General features: G+C 42.5%; 1 protein-coding gene across 3 annotated transcripts in view; it reads right to left on the bottom strand.

Moving 5' to 3' along the window:
• LOC144684591 (syntaxin-1A) overlaps nucleotides 1–27001 on the bottom strand; it is a 260323-nt gene that overhangs the window by 116534 nt on the left and 116788 nt on the right. For all 3 annotated transcript variants that reach the window (XM_078548570.1, XM_078548571.1, XM_078548572.1), the window contains exons 4-5: nucleotides 13572–13646; nucleotides 7006–7079 (exon numbers count right to left, since the gene is read on the bottom strand). In XM_078548570.1, coding sequence (XP_078404696.1) covers nucleotides 7006–7079; nucleotides 13572–13646 — 149 coding nt within the window. The remainder of the gene's footprint in view (nucleotides 1–7005; nucleotides 7080–13571; nucleotides 13647–27001) is intronic.

Genomic DNA, 27001 nt, shown 5'->3' with positions numbered 1-27001 from the left:
AATGATGACAAGCACCATCCCCTCCATGGGGATAAAGACATGCAGCTATGCCTGTCTCCCTCCAGTTAACACTTGCTGCCTTCTGTTGGACATCACCTTGCCATGCAAGAGAGAGGTGTGTCAATGAGTGCGGTGCAATCTGTTTGTGTGAGGTGGCTGTAATAGCCGAATAGCCAGCAGTGTGTGCAAGCTGTGAGATTTGGATTTGAGGGCGAAGATATGAATACGAGGTATGACTGGTGATTGATGGAGATTGTTGCCACATTAATGAAGAGATGATTGATGGAGATTGTTGCTACATGAATGAAGAGATGTGATGGATTGAGGTTAATGGTGCACTTGGTAGGATAGGACATTTGAAGGTGCATGTATTGATCTGGACCATTTGTGTGAGGCCATTGAACTTCTTGTGATACTGCATCCAGGTCCTCAGTGCTTGACTCCTATCTTTGACTGTCATGACTATCTGGTCCCACTGCTGTCTGAGAGTTTGTCCAGAGGGCCTCTCCTTCTCTGCACACACTCGAACAAGGTCTCTGGTATAGTGCAGGAAAATCTTAGAGCCCATTCTCTCCTGTGTTGTGCCATTCTTGTGCCTGATTCCATATCAGAATCAGAATCATCTGCTTCAGCAACAATGCACCTCACCTTTAAGAGGTGCAGACTGGCTTTTATAGGCCAGTTATAACTGGTGTCAGCCTCTCAATGTTTTGTGCCGTGCTAACACGTGCTCATCTCGCTGATAAGTGGGCGCACTGGCTTCACGCTGCAATAATGTTAATTAGCAGGTAGCATGAAGTTTGTATGTTGCCCACATCAGAAGCAACAGGGGCAAATGAATTTCATCCCCTACAACTCTTCCCCCCACCTCCCCACTTCTCTGACTCCGGTTTTGTGCATTATCCCCTCACCATCACCTCACCTTCATCCCACAAGTCACCAAAAAGGAAACATGGCAGATTTAATTTGGTTATATGTACAATAAAGAGGCCATTAATTTCCCAGTTCTGCATTGCTGGATTTGATCAGCTTCATTGGGCATAGAGATGTCAATGGTTACGTCCACAGGGCTTTGAAGACATACTTGACACCAGCCTTATGCTACTCCAGTGAACTTCAGATGACAGCATTGCTCCTTTACCTGCCAATTGCTAAATCATGCCTTTTTCGTCTAGATTGGCTACTATACCGAAATTGAAAGCTAATAAGAGACATTGACACGAGCTGCACATAGCCAGTGCTACTGAGGCAGCGTTGCTATGGCAAAAGATCGCCTGCAGTTTTCTGAGGCGTCTCTGCCTAAATAGTAAAACAATGAATCCGCAACCAGGATAATGCAATTCCTTTGTTGATTGTGCTCTGAATTTCTCCAGTTTTGCCAATTGCAGCACAATCATCCAGGAAAGTGAGGCAAACGTTTTAGAAAAACACCAGAATTTGATTTACAATTATAATATCGCAGCTTAATACAATGTAACCGAGCTGCCTCCTGATCCTGCACTGCAGAAGGAGCCTGCAGGCTGGTGGTTCTGTCTGGTAATAGATCACTATGGATTATTCAAACTCTGCTCCTCAGTGTATATTGAGTTCCTTGTCAATGTTGAATGCTATTTTTCATTGTTGTTGTCCAAAGGAAGGCAATTATTAAGTGCAAGGACTCTGGCATGACGATATACCAGCACCCACTGATCAATGCTTCACCGGCTGTGAAGGATGCCAATAGCAAGTAGACCTCTGCAGGCCACAGCACATCAAGACTGACAATGTCATGGAACCGTAACATCCTGGAGATGGAAAACAAGTGCCTCAATCACAGTGTTGCAACCCATCTATATTTAAGTAGCCCACTGCCAACGGACCTGAAAATGATCTCCCTGGCACTGCAGCAGTGAAGTAAGGAATACGATTACAGTACTGAACAATAGGACTGCAGTGAGCCCAGAAATAAAGTTAAATGCAATATGCTACTTTAAACGCAGTTTTTAAACTATTTTATGACATCACATTCAGAATCAGAGGAATTACATGATATCGAAACAACAAGAACAATAAATGAGACCAATTCTATTTTGCTGATGCCAGTCTGAGTCAACTGTTGTGAATTATGTGCTGCACAGCTTCTTTTCAAGTTACCCTTAAGGCTCATTTATATTCAGTTTAGAAGTACTGGCTGTGAATATTAGAATGCCATCAGGCACAGCACCACAGAACAGGGAGGCTTCAGCCATTTCGAAAAACCGTACAGCTTATATGCAAAATGGCTGGCAACTGTGGTTTCTGTGACTGCTGTGGGTTGAACAACTGAAGCCCCCCTACATTGAAGAGGGCAGGAGGCTGACTTTTGCAACAGCTGCTCTGGCCTTCCCTAGACATGGGGGGGCATGCAGGCACCCACAGTGGTTGCTGTTTGCGGCAATTCAAAGTCTATCTAGCTCTCGTAGAAACAGGTCGACCACACAAGCAGAAGTGTCTGAACAGTGCGATTGGCAGCTGGTATCCGACAACTGCTCCAACATAAATTTTGCTTCAAGCCACAATCACTGTATTATTTCTACATTTTTGTAATGAGCTCAATAATAATTGGCAATTTCAGCTTTAAACATGGGGTAAGACCGGAAAATGATAACATTTTAGTGAAATATTTAAACAAGCTTTAAAAACCTCTTCAGACTTCCTTGGCTGACAAGATATGACTCCCATAAATAGTGAATGAGAGAAGGCACTACTTAGGACTGAAAATCGAGTACCATTGTGTAGTCTCAAATGAAACATAACACTCAACAAGAGCACCATGCAGCTAAACCTTAACCCTGCTAAATAAACAACAGTTCTGTACTATTACATGAGTAATCCTTACATTGAATAAACAACAACAGCATACTGTTACACATAGTCACCCTTATGCTGCTAAATAAGAAGTATAACCACAGATTACTGGTGACTTTAATTTATATACTTCCAAATTTGTCCATTTGAGATTGTTAGAAATTATGTGAGCAGGAATGAGCCAAAGGCTTTGTTACTCTATGGGTGGAATTGTCCCAGATTTGCAGTAAGTATGTTGTTTTACCCGCCACCCGCAATGGCAGCTTCTCACACCATATCATCCCAAACCCGCCACATTAATTATGCATTCCCAGTAAACGCGGTATTTCCATGGCAGGCGGGCTCCAATTTGACCGCCACGCCATCACCTCACCGTTTCATCACACCAGGCGTTATATTTAAAGGACAGCCGCTCGCACCACTTCTCAGTGCTTCCAGCCCAGGATTGCTGCACAGAAGACATGGCCCTGAAAGGCAAGAAAACTGCAGCCCCCAGGTTTAGTGATGCGTCACTGGAATGCCTTTTGGACGCGGTGGAGGCCCGCCGTGATGTCCTCTACCCCCCACTCTGGCCGCAGGAGGGGCAGCAACTTTACCACTCCGGCTTGGGAGACAATGGCAGTGCTGATCAGCCAATGCTGCACAGAAGAGGTTGACCATCCAGTGCAGAAAGAAGATGAATGATCTCACCCGTGCCGCTAGGGTAAGGCAACCATCTCATCACTGTAATCTCACACACTAAAGCCCATAACACATTTACTGACATCTCACTCACTGCCAGCTCAAGGGACATCACCACTCATTCTTTCACACACACCCCCATATCTCCATCTGGCCTCATCTGCTCTGGAGACTGCCTCCTCAGTCCTCACCGTCTTGAGGCCACTTGCACAGATCAACTTGTGCCCCTGCACAAACCCTGGGATACCCACCACTTCCCCAGTACAGCTTTCCCCCTTCAGCCTCTTCCCTTGCCTGAGGCCACTTCTCCCCCTTCCCCAAGCAAGCCCTTGCCCTGCAGTCGTACAAAGTCTTATGGCTCGTCCGGTAGGTACAGACCTGCCCGTGAGTCCCCCTAAAAGTGCTGTGGTGCTGTCCGCGAAGCCTGGTGCTGATGACTGCGAGTGCTGCCTGAAGCAAGATAGACAAACAAACCTCAAAGTCCCGAACAAAGTGCAGCTCGCCTGGTGCAAGTCACTTATGTGCAGTTGTGAAACACGGCGGCGTGATAGTGTGTGGATGATCCAGCATGGGGGCATGAGTCCAGTGAGCTAGCCTTATAATGATATGTAGATGTATTACAATGAGGTTCCTGACTGCTGATGGTGGAAACGCGGCCCACCATCGATGGACTGAGCGCGGACGATCGCAAAATAGTTTCATGACGTTGTGAAACCGATTTTTGGCTTTCTCACCATTTGTCTGCTCATGCCGCCGAGCACGCCCAATGCCAGTGCGCACGATCGATTCCGCCCTGTGTCTCTCAGCTGCTATTTGTCATACTAATGCTAATGAATTGTTCCATCTCATGTTTGGAAATATATTACTTAATATTTTCCCAACTCCCTCCAACTATCAAGATTTTTCCCCGATTTGGAAAATGGATGACTGTTGCCAGAGAGCTTCTTCATTTTGCTGCTTAAAGGGGCAGGGGCCACAGCAATAAGGAACTACCTTTAATGTAGCAGATCCTATGCTCTCATATCCACAGGACAAGATAAGACCATCAGGCTCTTACATGCTTACTCCATTTCTTATTGGACATATCCCCCACGTTTCCACTCTTCCTTTGCCCTCCCAACTCCTGGGGCAAAAAAGAGAGAGGCCTGTAACCAGGAAACCTCCATCAAAAATTCCTCTCTGATCTCTCAAAAACAAGCAGAAAAGCGCAAGGAGATTCCAAATTGTTGGTTATTACCCCAAATCTCATCTTCCTGGTACTGTGACCTTATGGTTTTTGAAAAATGCATCTAATACCTTTCTGAAGGGCTGCAAGGATTTTATCCTCACCACCACCTGTGGAATGCAGTTTCACAGGTCAATCCTCCGCTTGGGAAAAATTAAACAGCTGCACATTCATTTTCACACCATGCTTTCCCAATTTATATAGATGGCCCATACTACAGATGGGGTATCAAAGCCTTGGATAGCCCTATTATTATTGTCCTAGCTTTAATCTGAACAATCCAGCCAAAGAATCTGTTTACTCCATTTGACATTGCATTTGAACCTTTTAGAACTCTCAGTCAAATCAGTAAGACTTCAGTACTGTGTGTACCTTGCCTCCAAACAGGATGAAGTTAGTGTGGTTAAATGACACAATGTACTTTGCTGGATCTGATTGTCTCACAGGTTTAAGCTTGCCTACTGTGGTGAAACATATTCGGATGTCATACTCTCTGATTAAGTGCATGCTGCCTAACCTAGCAGCCCGGCACTGAACAAGTGGTACAAAAGGATTCAAGTGGCAGTGAACCAGGATTCAACCCCTTGAACCACGAGTTGGGAGATTGTCTATCGGAGGTAAAAACATTTAGATATTTGCAGTTTAAAGTGAGCAATTTAAAGTGAGCATTTAGATATTTGCAGATTAAAGTGAGCATTTTAAAAATGTTGGTCCTCAGGATGAATTTATTGCCTGGCATAAATAGCTCTGACAAGGTGTTGATAGCAAGTGTTTTTAGAAGTACCAGGCAAGTTCAGCAAACTTTAAGGTTGGAGTCAAATTTAAGCAAAATAGATGAGGGCGTTTAACGCATTTCCTCTGGAACATTAGTGAACCAGCTGAGGTTTTAATTACAAAACAATGGCTTTCATGGTCACCATCTTTCTGGTGCCAGATCACAAATTAACATTTGCTGAATGAAATCAGCATTACTCGCCATTCCATTCCAATCTCGGCACTAACCTTACACTCCTCCTGTTCTGAAGATTAAACTGTGCTGCATGTTGAGTGGGGGAATTTTTGCCATAGTTTATGTGGGATCCAAATTCTCATCTATGGCATGTAGCGCATTTCAATCCTGACAGAGTGGCAGTACCTGAGCAGTTAATGTGGAGGTTAATGGGTTAGTGGGTAGAAGAATACCAGTGTGGAGGTGAGGAAAGGAAGAAAAGCGTGTCATTGTGGGAGACAGATAGGGGAAAGAGAAGAATACCATTGTGGATGGTGTGTGTGTGTGTTGGGGGGTGGTGGGGAGGGGGGGAGAGGAGGAGGCAGTATGATATGGGGGTGGAGGGTGGCAGTGCGATTGTTATGGAGGAGACGAACACTATTGCGAACGAGGGAGTGGGTAGCAGCACCAACAATGTGAATGGTAGCGATCATTAAAGAGTGTCAGTGTGAATATAGGCATAGGGACACAGAACCGCTGTCAATACAATCAAAATATACTCAAAATCCATCAAAATGTGCCAAAAACCAAAATTTCCTGGTGCAGCTCGTGCCTCCAAATACCAGCCCAAAACAAGGAACATCTCTAAATCTGCCACTGCATGAATTGTACTTTGTTTACTTTTTCTTTTAGTACAAATGATAGAATATTGGGTATATATGCAGCTTAGATTATGGCAAGTTCGCAGCCTGCTGCACTCCGACTGTAATGACTACTTCATGTGTGTTATGTGTGAGCCCAATGGATTCAGTTAACATAGAAAATAAATTGAATCGTGGAAAATCATCCTAAAACTCTTATTCAAATGCCTCCCAGCAGTGATCTTGCCTAAAGGCCTTTATTTAGTTCTGTCTTACAGTTGTGCATTTTTCATTTATTCTTTTTTCCCCCAGTTTTAGTTGTCTGCCGTTTTGAGGCTGTGCCAGCTTTTTTTTCTTCCATTAAAAGGTGTTGGCTAACTTTTCTGTGGTTTGTAGGTTGGCCCCAGAACTGCAAAGTAACCCCCTGGAGTAACTGGCTTTGGTAGCAAAGGTAACCAAGGCCCAAAGTATCTGTGGGACAGACCCTTTGCTTTCCCTCACGCTGTTTGATGTTTACCCTTGGAAGTTACCGACAGCATTCTCGTGATCAAATATCTATTAAAGATACAACAGGTGATGGGGCACTGATACACAGAGCATGGTGATATTCTTTGTGAAAACTATGCAATGTCCAGGCTGGCTCACACACTGTCTACTTGTGTAATATAACTTATTGGAAACACCAGAAGGTTAAACTCACTGACCTGTGTCTTGCGTATTCTTAAGTCAGCCGAGGATCTATTCTGACCCTCCTCCTGTTCTATGCTCTGTTCAATACCTGGAGAAATAAAATAGAAAGACTAGAGATGTCTAGCAAAGACAAAAGACCAGTCAAGGCCCTAGCAGCCTGGCAGGCCCTACAATCAGTACTTAATATAAAACACAATATGCAGTGCACAATATGCTATAATTATGCAATGTACATTATCCATTGACCTACACTTCACATACACAATTCAGTCCAGTATATTCCTTGTATATGTAATTGCAACAATTCTTAATGTAGTGTGATCTTTCTGAAAAGCAGTGCATTGTAATTGATACCTCACTGTCACTATATACAGTTACTTTGTGTAAATAGGGGGTCGGAGCTGTTGGAATTTGGAGAAATGCAGAAACTGCATCTTTGACCAGTTCAAAAACAGAACATTTAACAATACAAAAGATACTGGGCAGGATCTTCCGGTCAGCAAGTGGGGGCGGGGCCCGCTCACCAACACATAAAATGACGCGGGATGACGTCGGGTGGAACCCCCAACGTCACCCCGCGTCATTTCCATTTTCAGGTCGGCGGGGGTGCAGCGGAGTCAGCTGCGTGCCCGCCAACCTATCAACGGCCCATTGAGACCATTGACAAACTAATTAAGGTAATTAATGGACTTGCCCGTCCAACTTTAAGGTTGACAGGCAGGCCGGGAGCCCTGGCGGGCTTCGGGAAAAGCACGAAACCTCATCCACGGGCGGGATGAGGTTTCATGAGGGTATTTAAATTTTTATCAAATTTTTCAATAAAAGTTATGGACATGTCCCAATTCATGTGGCCTGCCCATGTAAGATGGTGGCGCGCCCCCATTTGGGGGAGCCGATCGGAGGTGTGCCCGCCCACGCCCTCTCCTGCACATCCCCCCCAATGGGGGGGAAAATTTTTCCCATAAGAAACCAAGAGATTGTGATTCTGCCATTGCTGGCAAAAATACTGGAAGTTGCGTGTACTGAGGCTATGTGAACTGCAGGAAGTTGATGAACATAGAATGGAATCATCAGCAAGAGTTGATGGGGTCAACATGAGAAGGAGGGTAGGAAAAGTCCTGAGCTAATGGAAAGAGGCAAAGATTGAGCTATCAATGCAACATGAACATAGCTTTAGTGAGAGGCCGTCTTATTCAGAAGTGCAAAATGCCAGACTCTGCCAAAGGCCCTGAAGATGTCTAAGGTAATACATCACCACATTGTTCAAGGACAAAGTGCCAGAGGTCGCTAATACACACAGCAAGATCAGCAGTGGAGCAGCCATCCTGAAAATCAGACTGGGGATCATGATTTCAAGGTGATGAATTTCTGAAGAGTTAGCCTTGGCCTGTATAATTTCAGCTAATAATCATTGTGCAAGGGCTTTGTTGTAAAACTGAGGCCAACTTAGGGTTGCAGAAAAGCACTAGACAATGAATGTTAAGAAGATGAAACTTATCCATGGTCTGAACCTTCCATTCATAAACCTTGTCCCCTTTAACCTCCATTTTATGCCAGTCTTTTTCATAACAGTGAGTTCAAAACCCTCCTCCTCATCTACAAGCTGCTTCAATGATACCTCCTCTTTTTTTAATCTAACCTTTTTTAGTTCCATGTACTGGTTTACGTCTTCAGATTCCGGACCCCTTTTCATCCCACTGTCACTCTCCGCTCCCTCTTCTGCTAGCAGAACCATTTCATCTAACATTCTGGAGCCCTTTTCTAAAATCCCTTTGCATCGCTTCTATAATCTACCTTTCTGAACTTACCTTCCTTCAGTCATGACCAAAACCTGTTGCTCCTGCTTGGTGTCTGTTCTCTGCAAAGCAACTAGGAGGCAATGTTCCCTCTAATTTTTCTTCATTGTATCTTCACACACACTTTTTTCCCTTTTGAGGAATAGTGGGGAAGTGTTGGAAAGATCAGCAGGCTGGTTATCAGTCTGTTGAACCTTGGCAGGAATGCCCTTTCTGTGACCAACAAGCCTTGGAGTGGGACTTGAACCCAGAGCTTCTGGCTCAGAGGCAGGGGCATTACCTACTGAGCCACAAGACCTAATTTGTTGCACTGTGCAGTCCCTTTAAGATTGCTGTGCAACTGTGCACATGCACATCTTGAAGGGAACACTGTTGTTGCTTGAGTGATGCTTTCTAGATTGCTGCACAGCCGCACACCTGTGGATCTTAGAAGGAACATTGCTAGGGGTCTTCTTTTTTAAAAATAAGGAAATAGGGGTGCCTCAGGATGCCTTATTACCAGAAGCAATATATAATGGGAAGTCTTGGGATATTTTATTACACCAATGGCACTGTATAAAAGAGCAGCTGAGTTAACAGGATACAGCTGGCTAATAATAACGCTGTGTTAAAATCAGCAGCAGTTCCTTCCAGCAATAGAGTGAAAGCCCTGGATTCATAGATCCTAAAGGTGCTCATTTATAAAACGAATTCTCATCTTGAATAAAATAACTAAATTGAATTTAACTAGCATTTAATTTGGTACACAAATGTGTTAATTATTAACCGCTGAAAAAAGATATTATGTCAAAGCTTTTTCTCTTGCACTCATCAGGACAATCGTAAGAATACTGAAGTCAGAGGAAGCAACAACTTTATACTGTATGAGAAGACAGTGCTGATTGATTGGCAAGTGGACTCTGATTGGTAGAGGCGTTGTCATGGAAAATTAATGGTGACTGACAGTTAAGTGCCAAGCATTGTTTGAAATTTAAACCAGGCAGCTTGACTCTGATTGATCAAAGCATTGCCCTGAGGATTGAACATCCAAATGGCTGTCACTTATTTTGTTTAGCTGAAACAGACGCAATGTGTGTACATGTTCTTTCTGTCTGCAAAGAACAGGGTCCCGTGTAGTAATATATGTAGCTTCCAGTACTCACAAACCTGCCATGCTGCGAGCCCAACTGACAACCTTAAATTGATTGTCAGTGTAATTTTTAGCACACTGAGGATTACATAGCAAATGTTGTCCAATCATGGAATCACATTTAATGTTGGACACTGTGTTTTGAGTTTTGCAAGCACGGGCTGGCTGGGTACGGTCTGTACCTTGCCCGTTGCGAACAACGGAAGGGGCATGTTGTTTGATATGATCCACCAGCCTTTTGCACGTATGACCTATGTAACTAGCATCACACTGGCACTGAAATTCATATACCACATTACTCATTTGTGTGATAGGCAGAACATCTTTTTGGCTTCATGGCAGAATCCTGTTAACGACATGTCCAAATTCGCATCCATTGGACCTGCCGCTTAACATGACCGGACAGCCTTTCTCGAAATTAAGCTAAAAAAACGCTTGCTGGACTTGTGTAAGAGCGATGAGTTCCTGCGTGATATATATGACAGGCTTTATCCTCATGGCTCACTACGTCTCCATATGTATGGGCTACCCAAGACACAAAAGTGATGTTCGTTTACACCTTATCTTGTCTATCACCGGTTCTGCACAGCATGAATTGGCAAAATGGTTGGGTGAATTGTTACAACCAGTTTTGAACAAGTTTTCCACATACACGATGAAGGATTCCTTCACATTTGCAAAGATAATATAGGACTTGCATATTGATAGCAATGCTGTGTGTCCATGTGCTCATTTGACATTGATAGCCTACTCAACAATGTTCCACTTAAGGAAGCCATAGATACTTGCACTGTAGCACTATATCATGGTGATCTAGACCCACCACCATTGTGTGAATCAGTATTCATCGAACTTATGAATTCAGCAACTCGCACAGTTGAGTTGTTTTAACGACACCATGTATGCTCAAATAGATGGTGTTGCCATGGGATCCCCTCTAGGCCCAGTTCTCACAAACATCTTTGTTGGGTTCTATGAGAAACATGTCTTCGATGGAAAGACACCTAACCTCCTACCCCTTGCATATTTCCAACATGCGGATGATACATTTGCTATATTTAAATCCATAGCAGCATGTATTAATTTCCTTGCATGCCTTAATGGGCTCCATTCTGCGTTCAAAATCACCTTTGAAATGGAGTAGTCAAATGGACTCCCTTTCCTTGACGTTCTAGTTGAAATTAGTTGAGAACAGGGCCCTGTTCTTTGCAGACAGAAAGAACATATACACACATTACGCCTGTTTCAGCTAAATAAAATAAGTGATAGCCATTCGCTGGTTCATTCCTGAGGGCAATGTCTTGACCAGTCAGTCAAGCTGCCTGGTTTAAATTTCGAACAATGCTTGGCAGTTAATTGTCCGTCACCATTAACTGGTGCATTCTCCACGGAAACGCCTCTGCCAATCAGAGTCCACTTGCCAACGGATCAGCACTCTTATCTCATACAGTATAAAGTTGTTGCTTGCCCTGACATTGGTATTCTTGCGACTGTCCTGATGAGTGCAAGATGAAAAGCTTTGACAAAATGCCTTTTTTCAGCAATACTCAAGTTCTGTACTATCAAATCACTATTTATAATTATTAACCATTTAATAACATCATGTAATTGGTATCTGAAAGATATGCATTTTAGACAATTAAACTATGCAATTAAAAAGTAATTAATCTTCATCAAATTTTGACAAGTCTTTTAAATTAACAAACTGTTATGTTACTTCATATTGTATGGCAGATTAATTCAATATGCTTTTAAATTTTTACCTTACCTACCATTAGCTTTCCTGCTCCCACTTGATATTCTTGCACATTGGGATGACACTAAGGTTTTGATTGGTTTCAACAAACTGTGTTGTACTATAATTGAACTTCAGTGATCCAATCCCTAGCATGTCAGTGAAATTGAGGAGAACTGAGCTTTGATATTGACATTTACACTCCAATTGCTTACGGGGACAGGGGAAGGGTGCTAGTTGGAAGATACTGATTCCTCAACCCATTGAATGCAGCTCAAGGCAGTCAACCAAGCAGCCAATCAGCAACATCCCTATAGTCGCCAAAAATCAGAGGTCCCCTCAGTCCATGCAGATATCCCCAGGTTATACGATTCTGCCCATGAGTGAAGTAAAACAGCAAGAACTAGAGTGGAAGGAACTCAAGAAGATAAAGTTTAACAAAAGAAAGCAGTAATCACACTGAAACAGAGAATATATGTGAAAATAGGAAGGGGAGGGTTTAAACTGAGTTGGCAGGAGAAGAAACAGGGGGCTGGGTTTTAAGGCCCTGCACCAGGCACCTTTTGAGCATAGGGGACACGTAAAGTATGTTGGGTGGCTAGCTCACTGCCATCCTGCCCACCCCCGACCTGGTCCCCATAACAAGTGGGTGGGATAGATGCCCGCTAGCCTCCCCACCCTTAGGCCTATTGAGGGCCATATGTGACCAATTATTGCCATAAAACGCTGGGCAGTGGCAGGCGGGTGAGAGTGAGAAGGATATTTTTTTAAACAATTTTGTTGAAAAGGCAGGAAGGAAAGTTTGGCAGGGGTGGGGTGGGGGTGGGGGGGTTGGGGGTGGGGGGTGGGGGTACATCATTCGGAGGGTGCTCTGTGCACATCAGGGGCACTCCTCATCAAAATTAGGTTAGGATGATGGGCATTATTTCAAAGTTTTCAGATGACACAAAACTTAAAAATGTAGCACACGGTGAGGAAGATAATAGGAGACTTCAGGAGGGCTGGCGAAATAAGCAGGTGGAATTTAATGCAGAAAATTGTGAAGTGTTGCACTTTGGAAGGAAAACTAAGGAGGTAGTAAAATTTGCTGAAAATTTAAAGAGAGAACTGGGGTTCACACGAGGAAACCTTTTAAGGTTGCTGAACCTGTTGGTAAAACTGTTGAAAAATGCACTTAATGGCTTTCTAAACAGTGATATGGAGTACAAAATCAAGCAAGTTATGGTAAGCCTTTAGGTATCACTGATTAGACCTGAGGTATTATGTTCAATTCTGGGCAACATGCTTTAGAAATGATGTCAAGGTCTTAAAGAGAGTGCAGAAGGGATTTCCAAGGTTTATACCAGGGATGAGGTTATATAGAGGGACTCGTGACCCGAAGTTGTGATCCGAAGTTGTTCTCCTTAGAGCAAAGGAAGTTAATGGGAGATTTAATAAAGGTGTTCAAAATTATGAGGGGCTTAGATACGGAGAAACTGTGTCCACTGGCAGGAGGGCCAGTAATCACAGGGCACAGATTTAAGATAATTGGTAAAAAAAAAAGCCAATGGGGAGGTGTGTTGAAATCTTTTTACTGAGCGAGATTTATAACCTCATATGCATTGCTTTAAAGGGGCGGTGGAAAAGGATTCAGTCATAACTCTCAAATGGGAATTGGATGTATACTTGTAGGACTGTGGGAAAAGAGCAGAGAAGTGGGAATAATTGGTAGATATTTCAGAGAACTGGCAGAGGAATGATGGGACGAATGTCCCCTTCTTTGCTGCATGATTCTATGGATCAGAGTGTGAAAGGGAAGGAAAATGAAACACAGGTTTCAGCAGTGACAAATACAGAGGAGCTAATGAGGCAGAATCTGAAATGCTGAACCAAGAATAATTTAACTAATTTGGATGCTGAATGTTGGTACCATTTACTTACTCTTTAACTTGGAGCGGACCTTATTTGCTGTCTTCTTGATATCCGTCATCAGTTCTTCTAATTCTTCCTTTGTTTCTGAAAGACAGAGAACATTAACCATGAGTGCGTAACAGTGCTGGACAATGCAGTGAGCCCTCCATAAGACAAATCTTTCAGAGCACAGATTCAATGAGAAGAATAATGAATTGTTGGAATGGAAAGGAGTTACTTCATCTCTTTGTTATTCTGTCAGGTACCATTGGATAGAAATTCCTGTGAATTAACAAACTGTCCTTTCCTAATTGATGGCATTATAGGCCTTTTATTATAGCTAAAAATTCTCGACTGATGGAGGTGGTACAATAAAAGTCACTCTGCACAGCATTAGCCAGCCCAAGCATAACTGACCAAAACCACAGCCCAGTGAAGCAAACTAAATAAAAAGCTATCAGATCAGGCCTCAAGATGTGTCAGTTAGATTCTGGCCTATAACTCATTCAGGGATCTTAAGATCTATTGCCTCTAGTTTATTTGCAGTTGGAGTACTGTTTCCACTTTTGGTCTCGTTCGATGGTGATGGATATCTAAGTGCCAGAGAGGTGCAGATGATGGTGTCTCTAAACCTGATAGGTGAGGCTCCAAATCTGAAGGCTCCTTACTTCAGAGAAACAGGCATAGGCAGAATATTATTGAAGTTTTTATAGTGGCCAAGGAATTGGTTACAATAACTGGGACTTGTATCTTGCTTTTAACAAAAAAAAAGTTGCAAGGCTCTTTGAGAAGGTGTAATCAGACAAAAAACAGATGCAGAGCTAAAGAAGGGAATATTTGGAAAGTTGGCTAAAAGCTTAGTCAAAGAAATGGGTTTTTAAGGAAGCCTTAAAGGAGGAAGAGGTGGTAGAGAGGCAGAAGGATTTTGGGAGGGAATTCCAGACCATAGAACTTAGACATAAAACATACAAAAATAATGAGCATGTATAGACCCACTGGTCCAAGTAATCTGTCCCATGTAATTGTGATAGCATATGCATCAGGATAAATAAACGTCCTATCCACCTGGAACCATAATTGACTGCAAGACATGAAAAGTAGATAAAAACCTGAGCATATTAGTGAAAATAAGACTGGAAATTTCCTCTCTAGCCTCTTTAGGTTATTGAAGATAGTCTAGGAGATCACATTCTTCTTTGAGGAGGTGGTCTCCACCCTAGCCAGATCTAGCTCTCTCTTGAAGGTATATATAGCTTGAAGCTACATGTAAGAAAGACAGGAGAAAAATTAAAGTAGGATGAGAGCTCAGGACTAGGGCGAGGGCATCTTGGGGAAGCTAAGGTATTGATGGACAATGGAAAGGGAGGGACAAAGCACAAGAAACTGAAGGATTGATTTTTATCTTAATGAAGTCCATATACTGTGCATTCGTTGGAGGCAAGGATGGAGCAGCCAGTGGAGAGGGGGTTAAGGGGGCGATGGGAAAAAAAGCTGTGGTTTTTTGAAGTTTGCATGATTGCCTTAGAGCAGTGGTTCCCAAACCATGGATCAGGACCCCTGTTGGAGTCATTTGGGATCATGACCTCCAGGGCAGACATGGTGGCTGCTGGGCAGAGACTCTGGGCGTGCGGATTTATTGTCTCAAACAGTTTGTCAATGGGACAGTGTTATGACCGGGATGGTAAATATTTTGCTCGTTTATCTTCAAAACTCATGTAATTTATTAGCTGTAGTTAGGTTTACTAACAGTAGCAAAGGTTATTGGGAGTAACAGGGTTTATTGGGAGTAGCAGTATTTATTAATTATAAACTGATTAAGAAAAATAAATTAATCAACACATAATAAAGATGGCAGGGCAGGTGATCTGTTGTAACTGCAGGATGTGGGAACTCCTGGACGCCAGTGCGATCCAGGGCAAACATGTCTACAGCAAGTGTTTGTGGCGAGAGGAGCTTTGGCTCAGAGTCACTGAGCTGGAGGCTGAGCTGCAGACACTGCAATACATCAGGGAGAGGGAAAGTTACCTGAACAATTTGTATCAGGAGGGAGTCACACCCCTTAGGATAGAGTCTTCTAATTTGGTCAATGGTCAGGGGCAGGAGGGCGTGACTACGAGTGAGGCAGGCATGGGACTCATAAGGTAGAAGTGGAGGAGCTTCAGCCTTTGCAATTGTCCAATAGGCTTGAGGTTCTTGCAACCTGTGTGGATGAAAGCAGTAGCTGCAGGCTGGATGAGCAAACTGGTATAGAAAGCCATTTAATTGGGGGGAGTTAATTGGAATGTAATGGTAATAAGTGCCAGTATAGTCAGGGGGGTAATCACAGTTCTCTGCAGCTGAGAGTGGGAGTCCAGACTGCTATGTTGCCTGCCCAGTGTCCGGGTTCGGGACATCTGCTCTGGGCTGGAGGGGAACTTAAAACAGTGAGAGGGGAAGGATCCATTGGTGTGGTCCATGTAGGTGTCAATGTGGCAATCACTTTGTTAAAGGCAATTGCTAGTTAAACAGGTGATGAACATTGATTATCTCATCTAAATAGAATAAAAAGATACAGCTGGAACACTTTGTGTGGAAGCTACTTAGAAGTCAGTAGCATCGAGGAGTTGTTTTGAAAATAAACTAGCTTTATCCAAAAGACCAGCTTGGATTAATTCTTCCACTACAACCTCTTATTGTGAGTGACTGTAGGTACCAACAATATAGGTGAAATGAGGAAAGAGGTTTGGCTGAGTGACTATGAGCAGCTAAGGCTAACTTAAAAAGCATAATGTCAAAGGTAATAATCTCTAGATTACTACCTGAGCCATGAGCAAGTTTGCATAGGGTAAGTCTGATTAGGTTGTTAAATGCATAGCTCAAAGATTGGTGTGGGAGAGTTGGGTTTTGATTCATGGAACACTGGCACCAGTACTGGGGAAAATGGGAGCTGTATCATTGGATGGTCTTCACCTGAACCGCGCTAGGACCAGTGTTCTGGTGAGTCATACTACTAGGACAGTAGAGGGGGCTTTAGACTAAATTGTGGGGGTGAGGGATCAGGTTTGTGAAGATGTGATACATTAAATAGAGAAGAAAAGGCATAACAGCAAGGTTAGAATATGGGAAATGATGATCAGAGCGTGGCATGAAGGAACAGAGTGTGCAAACCTAAGAATCCAGCAGCAGATAAGGCTAGAGGTTATAAATATAATGAAAAGACAGAACTAAAGGCTTTGTATCTGAATGTACATAACATTCATAGCAAAATGAGAACTGACAGTGCAAATAGAAATAAATATGTATGATCTGTTTGCCATTACAAGGACTTGGCTGCAAGATGACAAAGGCTGGGACCCAAATATTAAAGGGTACATGATATTTAGGAAGGATCAGAAGCTAGGAAAAGGTGGAGGGCTGGCCCTGTTAATTAAAGATGACATTGGTACAAGAGAGAGAGATGACCTTAGCTCTGGAGATCAAGATGTAGAATCAGTTTGGTTAGAGATGAAAAATAGTAACGGTAAGAAGCGACTTGTGGGAGTGGTTTATCAGCTCCCTAACACTAACCACACTGTAGGATGGGGTTTACAGGAAGAAATAATGGGGGCTTGTGAGAAAAGTACACAATAATCCTGGGAGATTTTAATCTACATATAGTTTGGATGAATCAGATTGGCAAAATTGGCCTGGTTGATGAGCTCATAGAGTGTTTTCAGAACAGTTTCTCAGAGCAGCATGTTCTAGCACCAATCAGGGAGCAGGCTATACTAGATCTGGCAATGTGCAATGAGGCAGGATTAATTAATGACCTCATAGTGAAGGCGTCCCTAGGTAGCAGTGATCATAGTATGATTGAATTTCACATTCGGTTTGAGGGAGAGAGGAATGGATTTTAAACTTAAATAAGGACAATTATGAGGACCTGAAGACAGAGCTAGCTAAAGTGAACTTGGAAATTAGGTTAAGGGATAGGTCAGTCGAAAGGCAGTGGCAGGCATTTAAAGAGGTATTTCAGAATAGTCAGATAAGATACATTCCAGTGAGAAAGAAAGACTGTAAGGGAAGGACACACCATTCATGGCTAACTAAGAAAGTTAAGGATGGTATCAAATTGAAAGAAAAAGCATATAATTCCACAAAGATGAGTGGCAGGTTAGAAGATTGGCCAGAATATAAAGTACAGCAAAGAATGACTAAAAGATTTATAAGAAGGGAAAAATTAGAGTACGAGAGAAAACTAGCTGAAAATATAAAAACAGATAGTAAGAATTTTTACAAATTTTTAAAAAGGAAAAGATTAAGTAAAGTGGTTGGTCCTCTAGAGTGTGAATCTGGGTAATTAATAATGGTGAATGAATTGAATAGATATCTTGCATCTGTCTTCACTATAGAGGATACAAATAACATCCCAGAAATAATTGTGAATCAGGAAGTGAAAGGGAGGGTGGAACTTAAAGCAATTATAATCACCAGGGAAAGGGTACTGAGAAAATTATTAGAATTAAAAGTTGACAAGTTTCCAGGTCCTGATGAACTTCAGCCTACAGTCTTAAAAGAAGTGGCTGTTGAGATAGTAGATGCATTGGTTTTGATTTTCCAAAATTCACAAGATTCTAGAAATGTCAGATCAGATTGGAAAATAGCAAATGTGACTCCTCTATTCAAGAAAGGAGGGAGATAGAAATCAAGAAACTATAGGCCAGTTAGATTAACATCTGTAACATCATTAACAACATAGGGAAATTGTAGGAAACTATTGTAAAGGGGTTACAACAGAGCACTTAGGAAGTCTCAATGCAATCAGGCAGAGTAAACATGGTTTTGTGAGAGGGAAATCATATTTAACTAATTTATTGAAGTTCTTTGCAAAAGTAACAAGCAATGTGGATAAAGGGGAACCTGAGGATATGCTGTACTTAGATTTCCAGAAGGCATTTGACAAGGTGACACATGAAAGATTACTACGCAAAATAGGAGCTCATGGTGTAGGGGTTAACATTTTAACATGGAGAGAGGATTCGCTAACAGGAAGCAGAGAGTAAGGATAAATAGGTAATTTTTGTGTTGGTGACCTGTGACGAGTGGAGTGTCACAGGGATCAGTGCTGGGGCCTCAAATATTCACAATTTATATCAATGACTTGGATGAAGGGAGCAAATGTATGGTAGCTAAATTTGCTGATAAGGCAAAGATAGGTAAGAAAGTAAGTTGTAAAGAGGACACGAGGAGTCTGTGAAGGGACATAGATAGGCTAAGTGAGTGGGCAACAACCTGGCAGATGGAGTATAATGTGAGAAAATGTGAGCTTGTCCATTTTGGCAGGAATAATATAAAAATAGCATATTATTTAAATGGAGAGAGACTGCAGAACTGAGGTACAGAGGGATCTGATTGTCCTAGCACACGAATCACAAAAAGTTAATATGCAGGTACAGAAGTGATTAAAAAGGCAAATGGAATGTTTATTACAAGGGGAATGGAATATAAAAGTAGGGATGTTTTGCTAAAGCTGTATAGGGCATTGGTGAGACCACATCTGGAGTACTGTGTACAGCTTTGGTCTTCTTACTTAAGGAAGGATATAAACGTGTTAGAAGCATTTCAGAGCAGGTTCACTTGACTAATATCTGGGATGAGGTTGGGGGTGGGGTTATCTTATGAGGAAAGGTTTGACAGGCTAGGCCTGTATCCACTGGAGTTTAGAAGAATGAGAAGTGATCTTATTGAAACATATAAGTTCCTGAGCGAACTTGCTAGGGTGGATGCAGAAAGTATGTTTCCTCTTGTGGGAGACACTAGAAAGGGACACAGTTTAAAAATAAGGAATCTCCCATTTAAGATGGAGATGAGAAGAATTTTTTTTCTGAGGGCCGTGCGCCTGTGGAATCTCTTCCCAGGAGAGCAGTGGAGGGAGCTTCAATGAATATTTTTAAGGCAGAGGTAGATAGATTCTTGACTAACAGGATATTGGATGTAGGCAGGAATGTGGAGTTGAGGCCACAGTCAGATCGGCCATAATGGCAGAGCAGGCTTGAGAGGCCGAATGGCCTACTCCTAATTTGTATGTTCATATAAGTTTTGGAGGCACTGCCTTAGGGTGCCAAAGCAATTTCTCTGAATTGACCACAAGACTTTTCCCTCTGATTTTTGGCTGGCCCAGGAGATAGTATAAGTGGAGGTGAGTGCATTGTGCGCAAGGTTACATCGTCAATGTTATGTGATGGACCTAAAGAGCCAATTGCTCTTTTCTCACTCATCTCTTAATATGCTAATATCCATTATTCAGTAAATAAACCATCTAAAGACCCCCATTAGGATTCAACCTGAAACTCACTCCTGGAAAACTGTTATTTCATATATAAACTAGTTGCATTCCTTGTCTAGATTCCAGACAGTAGCACACTAATGAATCTCAATTACTTTTTATATAAACCATTTGAATCCCTTTAAGTTTCATTTCACCCATGCTGTATTCGATCTGGGAGTGTTTAATGCTGATATTGGATGTGCAAACGTTCCACTCTGGTGCGTATTTCATTTAGGTCAGCACAAACATTTCAAATCAACAGACAGATGGATAGGTGGATCAATATGAGAGAGGAAGGAAGAAATGAAGAAAGTGATGAATAGAGCAGTAAATAGGTAAGATGGATGATGGATCAATAGATTGATTTATAACAGTTAAGTTGAAGATTGTCCAGTACTGTTGAAATCTGCATTTGCTTCTATGAACACAATAAGTCTGCTCCTTCCTGGATCTTGGCAACTAGTTTCAGTCCTGGACTCTGTTCTCAACCTCCATCCATCATTCTGTTTATTGGCTTATTTTGCCATTCTTTTTTCTCTCCCCTTCCCCCAGTCTCAACCTTTCTTTTTCTCCCCTTGCCCATTCACTGGGAGGCTGGATTCAATCTGGGCCTCTCTTCTATTCCATCCTGTGGAAATTGACAAAACAGATCAAGCAATGACAGAGCCATCAACCATGCCTGGTAAAACAATGGAATTGAATTACAGGAATATATTTTATGTTTACTTGGATAATAATCTAATAAACGTAAGTCAACATGGATTCAAAACAACAACACCGATTTTTATTTATACAGGGCCTTTAACATAATAGAATGTCCCAAGGCACTTATGGGAGCTTTATAAACAAAAATTGTTACCAAGGCGATATTAAGGCAGGTGGCTAAAAGCTTGGTCAAAGATGTTTTAAAGACCATCTTAAAGAAGGAAAGAGAGGCAGAGAGGTTTAGGGAGGGAATTAGGAGCTCGGCAGCTGAAGGCATGACCAGCAATGCTGGAACAATTAAAATCAAGGATGCTCAAGTGGCAAGAATTAAAGGAGCACAGATTTCTCAGAGGGTTGTGGGCTGAAGGAGATCAGAGAGGTAGAAAGAGGGTCAGACCATGGAGGGATTCAAAAACAAGGATGAGAATTTTAAAATCTAGTCTTTTCTTAACCAGGAGCTAGTGTAGGTCAGTGAGCAATGATGGGTGGAACTTAGTGTGAGTAAGGACACAGGCAGCTGTGTTTTGGATAACCTCAAGTTTACAGAGGAATAAAATGGGGAACTAATGTAGATCTTGAGGTAATAAAGGCATGAATGGGGGTTTCAACAGCAGATAAACTGAAAGAGTAGTGGGGCTGGGTGATACTATGGAGGTGGAAATAGGCCACCTTAGCGATGGCACGGATTTGTGGTTGGAAATTAACCTTGGCATCAAATATGAGACAAAGGTTGTGAACACTCTGGTTTAGTTTCAGACAGATACCAGGGAGAAGGAAGGAGTTGGTAGCTAAGGAACAGACTTTGTAGCAGGGACTGAAGACAATGGCTTCAGTCTTCCTGATATTTAACTGGAGGAAATTTCTGCTCATTCAGTACTGGATGTGGGATAAAGAGTTTGATAATTTAGAAACAGTGGAGGAGTTGATAGAGATGGTAGTCAGGTAGCGCTCTCAGCAAACATGAAGGATGTCACTGAAGGACAGCATAAAGATGAGAAATAGGAGAGAACCAAGGATAGATCCTTGGGGTAACAGTGGGGATAATGGTGTGGGATTGGGAAGAAAAATCATTGTAGGAAATACTCTGGCTATGCTTAAGATAGATAAGAATGGAGCCAAGCGAGTGCAGTCCCACGCAGCTGGATGATGGAAGGTGTGGTCAACTATATCAAAGGTTGAAAACAGGTAGAGAAGGACAAGGAGGGAACGTTTACCTTAGTCACAGTCACATAGGATGTCATTTGTGACTTTGATAAGAGCCATTTCGGCTGTGGCAGGGTGGAAACTGATTGGAGGGCTTCGAACATGGAGTTAAGGGAAAGGATTTGGGAGGCGGCGATACGTTCAAAGGCTTTGAAAAGGAAGAGGTTGAAGTTAAGGTCAAGGGTTGACTGTTTGAGGAGAGGGGTGATGACAGCAGATTTGAAGGAGAGAGGGACAGTGCCTGAAGAGAGAGAACCATTAACAATGTCAGCTAACATGGGGACCAGGAAGGGGAGCTGAGTGGTCAGTAATTTAGTGGGATTAGGGTCAAGGAAGCAGGAGGCAGATTTCATGGGCGAGATAAGATAGTGTAGGAGAGGGGTGTGGCAGAGGCAGCAGATTGGATGGTCTCACTCTTAGTGACAAAGAAGCACATGAGTTCCTTGCACTTGTTGTTGGAGGTGAGGATGGAGTTGATTTGGGAGAGGGGTTTAAGATGACGGAAGGAGAAAGCATCCTGTCTAACCAATTATCTCAACTGTTTTTTGAAGCAGCAGCATCAGGGCAGCTACATAACCATGTATCCTAGTCCTCCAGAAAACAGTGACCAAAGTTCTGCATGAAAAATTGCTCCTGGAGGAATTGAAGACACGTAGCCTTGGGAAGAGGTGACCAAGAGGGGATTTCATATAGTTAAACAAGATAGCCTATAGTGCAAAAGAGATACCCTTGTAATATTATTTCAAATTAAACCATCACACAATGCAGCAAGACATGGACAACATTCAGGATTGGGCTGACAAATGGCAAGTAACATTTGCATTACTCAAGTGCCAGGAAATGACCATCTCCAACAAGACAGGATCTAACCATCTCCTCTTGAAGCTCACCGGAATTGCCATTGCTGAATCCCACCATCAACATCCTGAGGGTTACCATTGACCTGGAACTTAACTGGACTAGCCATATAAATTCTGTAGCTACGCGACAGAGACTGGGAATTCTACAGTGAGTAACTTACTTCCTGACTTCCCAAAGCCTGTCCATCATCTGCAAGGCACAAGTCAGGAGTATGATGAAACACTCTCAATTTTCCTGGAATGAGTGAATCTGCAACAACACTAAAGAAGCTTGACACCATTCAGAACAAAGCAGCCAGTTTAATCTGCACCACTTCCTCTGCTTTAGATCTTTATTCTCTCCACCACAGGTGCAACAGTGGCAGCAGTGGGTACCATCTACAAGACGCGCTGCAGCAACTCACCAAGATTCCTTTGAGAGCACCTTCCAAACCCATGACCTCGGCCATCTAGGACAAGGGCAGCAGACACATGGGAACACCACCAACTACAAGTTTCTTTACAAGGAACACACCATCTTGACTTAGACCTATATCACCGTTCCTTCACTGTCGCTGAGTCAAAATCCTGGAACTCCCTTCCTAACAGCACTGTGGGTGTACCTACACTTCATTGACTGCAGTGGTTCAAGGAGGTGGCTCATCACCACCTTCTCAAGGGCACTTAGGGATGGGCAAACAAATGCTGGTGACACGCACATCCCAGGCACAAATAAAAGAATAACAGTGGGATAAGGGAATAAAAGTTAAAAGCTTTATTGAAAGGCAAATTTAAGACAGATGTGAAGAAATGCTTCAGAGCTCTCAACATTTGGAATAGACTACTAGGCAGCGTATTTGAAGTGATCATTTAAGATACATCAAATAAGTTGAGGGGAGAGACTGTAGTTTTTCCTGGGATGGAAAAGTTAATCAGAGTAGATGGCCACCTTCTTGATGGACTGGCTTTGGGGAGTCAGAGGTAAGTTACTCACTGTAGAAATCTCTGCAAGTATTCTGTTGCACAGACTCCACAACAATTCTTTAATTACGAACTCTGATGAAACCATTTATGTGACATTTCTTGCTGAGAGTTTATGATTTTGTTTAATTTTAGCCAAGAGCCACGGGCTCAAAGCATTAACTCTGTTCTCTCTCCACAGATGCTGTCAGACCTGCTGAGTTTTTCCAGCATTTTCTGTTTTTATTTATTATAAGATTTGCTGCCTTCCTGCGAATGTTTGGCAGAGTCTCAGTAGTTGAATATCCTTTAAAGCAAGGCACTGTATTTTCATCAAATATGACCTTCCTCACAACGACCATGAGGAATGTGCTAAAGTATGGCACAAGTCTGACAGAATGGCTTTCTGAAGAAAAGCTCCCTCTGGTGCTGAATGTTCTTTGACCAAGGTGGAAATCAGCAACAACTTGTAATTATACTGTGCCTTTAGCATATATATAAAAAAGTTCCGAAGTGTTGCATGGTTTGATGTAAGGAAAACAGGTGCTGTCAGGCAGAAGAGACTCAGAGATGTCATCAAAAGCTTGGCAAAAAGACTGCTTTTCTGGAGATAAGGAAACTTTCAGAGACAGAAATACAAAGAGTACGATTTAGACAATTAAAAGTTTTGCCACCAATCATATGATGAAGGGGAATGTGTACACAGTAGAATATTTAGAAGGGCATATGGACCTGGAGTATATTGCACAGATAGAATCAGGACAAGCCACAAAGGGATTTATAGAGAAGGATAAGTGATGTGACATGTTGGGGATGGGGTGCCAGTGAGGATAGTGAGAATGGGCAAGATGGACAGTGAAGGATCGGTTAGAGGTGGCAAAATTTCGGACAAGTTGAAATTTATGAAGGGCAGATGGGAGTTCAGGAATGAGAACATTACAGCAATCTGCGCTGGCAGTAATGAAGATGTTTCGGCAGAGGATGCGGCTGAGGTAGGGTGAAATGGGAAATGTTGCAGAGGTGAAAATAAGCAGTCTCAGTAATGAATAAATGGTGATGTTTAAAGCTCAGGGTTGAACAGAAAACAAAGACTGTGAATGGTCTGGTTCAGCCCAAGGGAGTGGCCAGGGAAGTGGATAAAATCAGTTTCAGGGGAATTGGAGCTGTTGGCTTCAGTCTTCTTGACGTTGAGCTGAAGGAAATTGTGATTCATTCAGGGTTTGAGGTCAGACTAGTAGTCTGACAACACAGTAGCAATAAGAGGTTTAGCAAAGTGATGAGGAGATACAGATGAGTATCATCATCACACATATGAAAGCTGACCCTGCGCTGAGAGCATGATCAAGAAACAGGAGACTTCCCTATACAAGAGAACATTTTATTACCAGAATATTTTAATTGTATTAGAGCTGCTGAAAGATTAGCTGATTTCCCACGGTAATTGGGGTTGCTTCACAATACTGTGGGAGTAGCATTGAGAGGTGAGTACAATTCGGAACACAGGCAAGTCTGAGGCATTCGTTAGTAACTGTAGCAATCATTGACACATATAGACAGCTCATAATGTGTTGTCACCGTCTGTCCATTGGCATCAAATCATACCAATTGACAAACTCATCACCCTCACCTCTCTAAATTACAGATGGCATTATCAAATAAGTCAATCCATTAATCTTCTTAATGCTTCAGTCTAAGGCTCCCTTTTCATTGTCTGCTTTCTATCTCATGACCACAGCTTTTCCTGTAGATTCTGTCATAAGGAGGTCGGACTATGATGTGCATGCTTTTAGGGGAGGTGGAGGGACAGGTCAATTGCTTAATGATATAGAGAGAGAGCTCCTACACGTCACCTGCTGTAAATGACATAAAAGGGCAGAGGGTGGTACATCAATACAAAATACTAATCTGGAGCCAACAGACCTGATCCATTTGATGTGGATGTACCTTCAGCCATATTAGCTCCACACGAGGGACAGAAGCTAAAACAGAACTGAGCCCGTTGCCATGTGGAAACTATTTCCAGAGAGGACTGTGTTTCACTCTGAACACTGCTGGAAGTCCCAGGGGCCGTGGTTACAATCGATCACTGAACCTGACACTTCCAGCTTATTAAATGTGGCTCAAAAACGGGGACTGACATTTTGTGTTCTGGAGATAAGTCAGATACTCCAGCAGATTGTTGTTGGTATCAAGGTTTCTCACCTTGCAACTGTGGCAAGGATCCAACTCCCTTTGACCTACAGGTCATGATTGTCCTTAATGTATACAGGTTAAAAACCATCAGCTAAATGCAGTAGCAGCCCAATATTAACAACCCGTTCAATATATTAGCCTCATCTCATTGTGAAAACCTACAGCCCTTACATGCGCTGTGCTACATGTGTTTAATTTATGCACAACCCACTCTAAAGGAGGAGACCCCGCTGCAGCAGCCTTGAATTAACACACGATCCAAGACTGACAGCCCTGAGAATATTGCCAGTATCCAATCGCCAAAAATAGCTACTTACAGAAATTTTTGCACCAAATTCAGCAGCTATTGAGGTGACAGGAAAAGCAATAAGGCAGATTCAACCGCTAGATCCAGCCAACAAAATGAAGACACACCACAGGAGGCTGAAAGCTAAATTACCAGGGCTCACGGCTGAGTAAACCAATAGTCCTACAATTGTGGCAGCCTCCACACTTCAACACAACAAACTCAGCGATTCACTATAAACAGCAAACTACAGCCATGGCAATTAGAGCAGATCCAGCCCGGTGCATTATATAGCTTGGCCAAAAGTCAATTCAACACCTCACTAACTGATTAACATTCTCTATAATACAGCTCCCAGAAACATTCCATACAAACATTTAGTACAACTTGCAAAGGCAGCTTTAGACAGAGTTAATTGTGTGATAGCACAGAGGAAACCAATTGCTCATTGGTAACTGGAGTTGCCTAGCAGTACTGTCGGATTAGCATTGGGAGGCTTGTGCAGTGCAGAACACAGGCATGTCTGAGCCATTCACTGGTAATTGCAATTATCACTGCCACACACTGTTGTCGAATGTATGTCAACTAGGACTGAATGATAGCAATTGGCAAAGAAATTCGCATCTACTCACAAAATTTTAGCTGGCATTATCTGCGTAGGTCATTAAACCATTTGCTGCTTCAATCAGTGTTTCAGAAGTTTGTTCCTTTGTGATGAACCTCAATAATATCCATAATCCACGGGGGAAAAATATCTACCAGCCAATATTCATATTCCAGTTTGAGAGCTTTGCAATGAGTTGCACTGGATTCAATTAAAATCTCCTACCTCTGGTGACAGCAGGAGGAAGACACAATATTTTCAAATCAGGATTTGAGACATTCTTCAAAGCCTTGGACAGATGTGCACTTCTTAAAAAGTTACCATAATTTGTGATTCAACTAAGCTATTTTCATGATTCTTCATTCACTGCTGTTGCTGCATATG

Source organism: Cetorhinus maximus, chromosome 9, assembly GCF_964194155.1.
Source record: "Cetorhinus maximus chromosome 9, sCetMax3.hap1.1, whole genome shotgun sequence".
In the NCBI taxonomy this organism is placed as follows: Eukaryota; Metazoa; Chordata; class Chondrichthyes; order Lamniformes; family Cetorhinidae; genus Cetorhinus; species Cetorhinus maximus.
The sequence above is the reverse complement of the archived record's forward strand: the minus strand, read 5'-3'. Positions and strand labels throughout refer to the sequence as shown.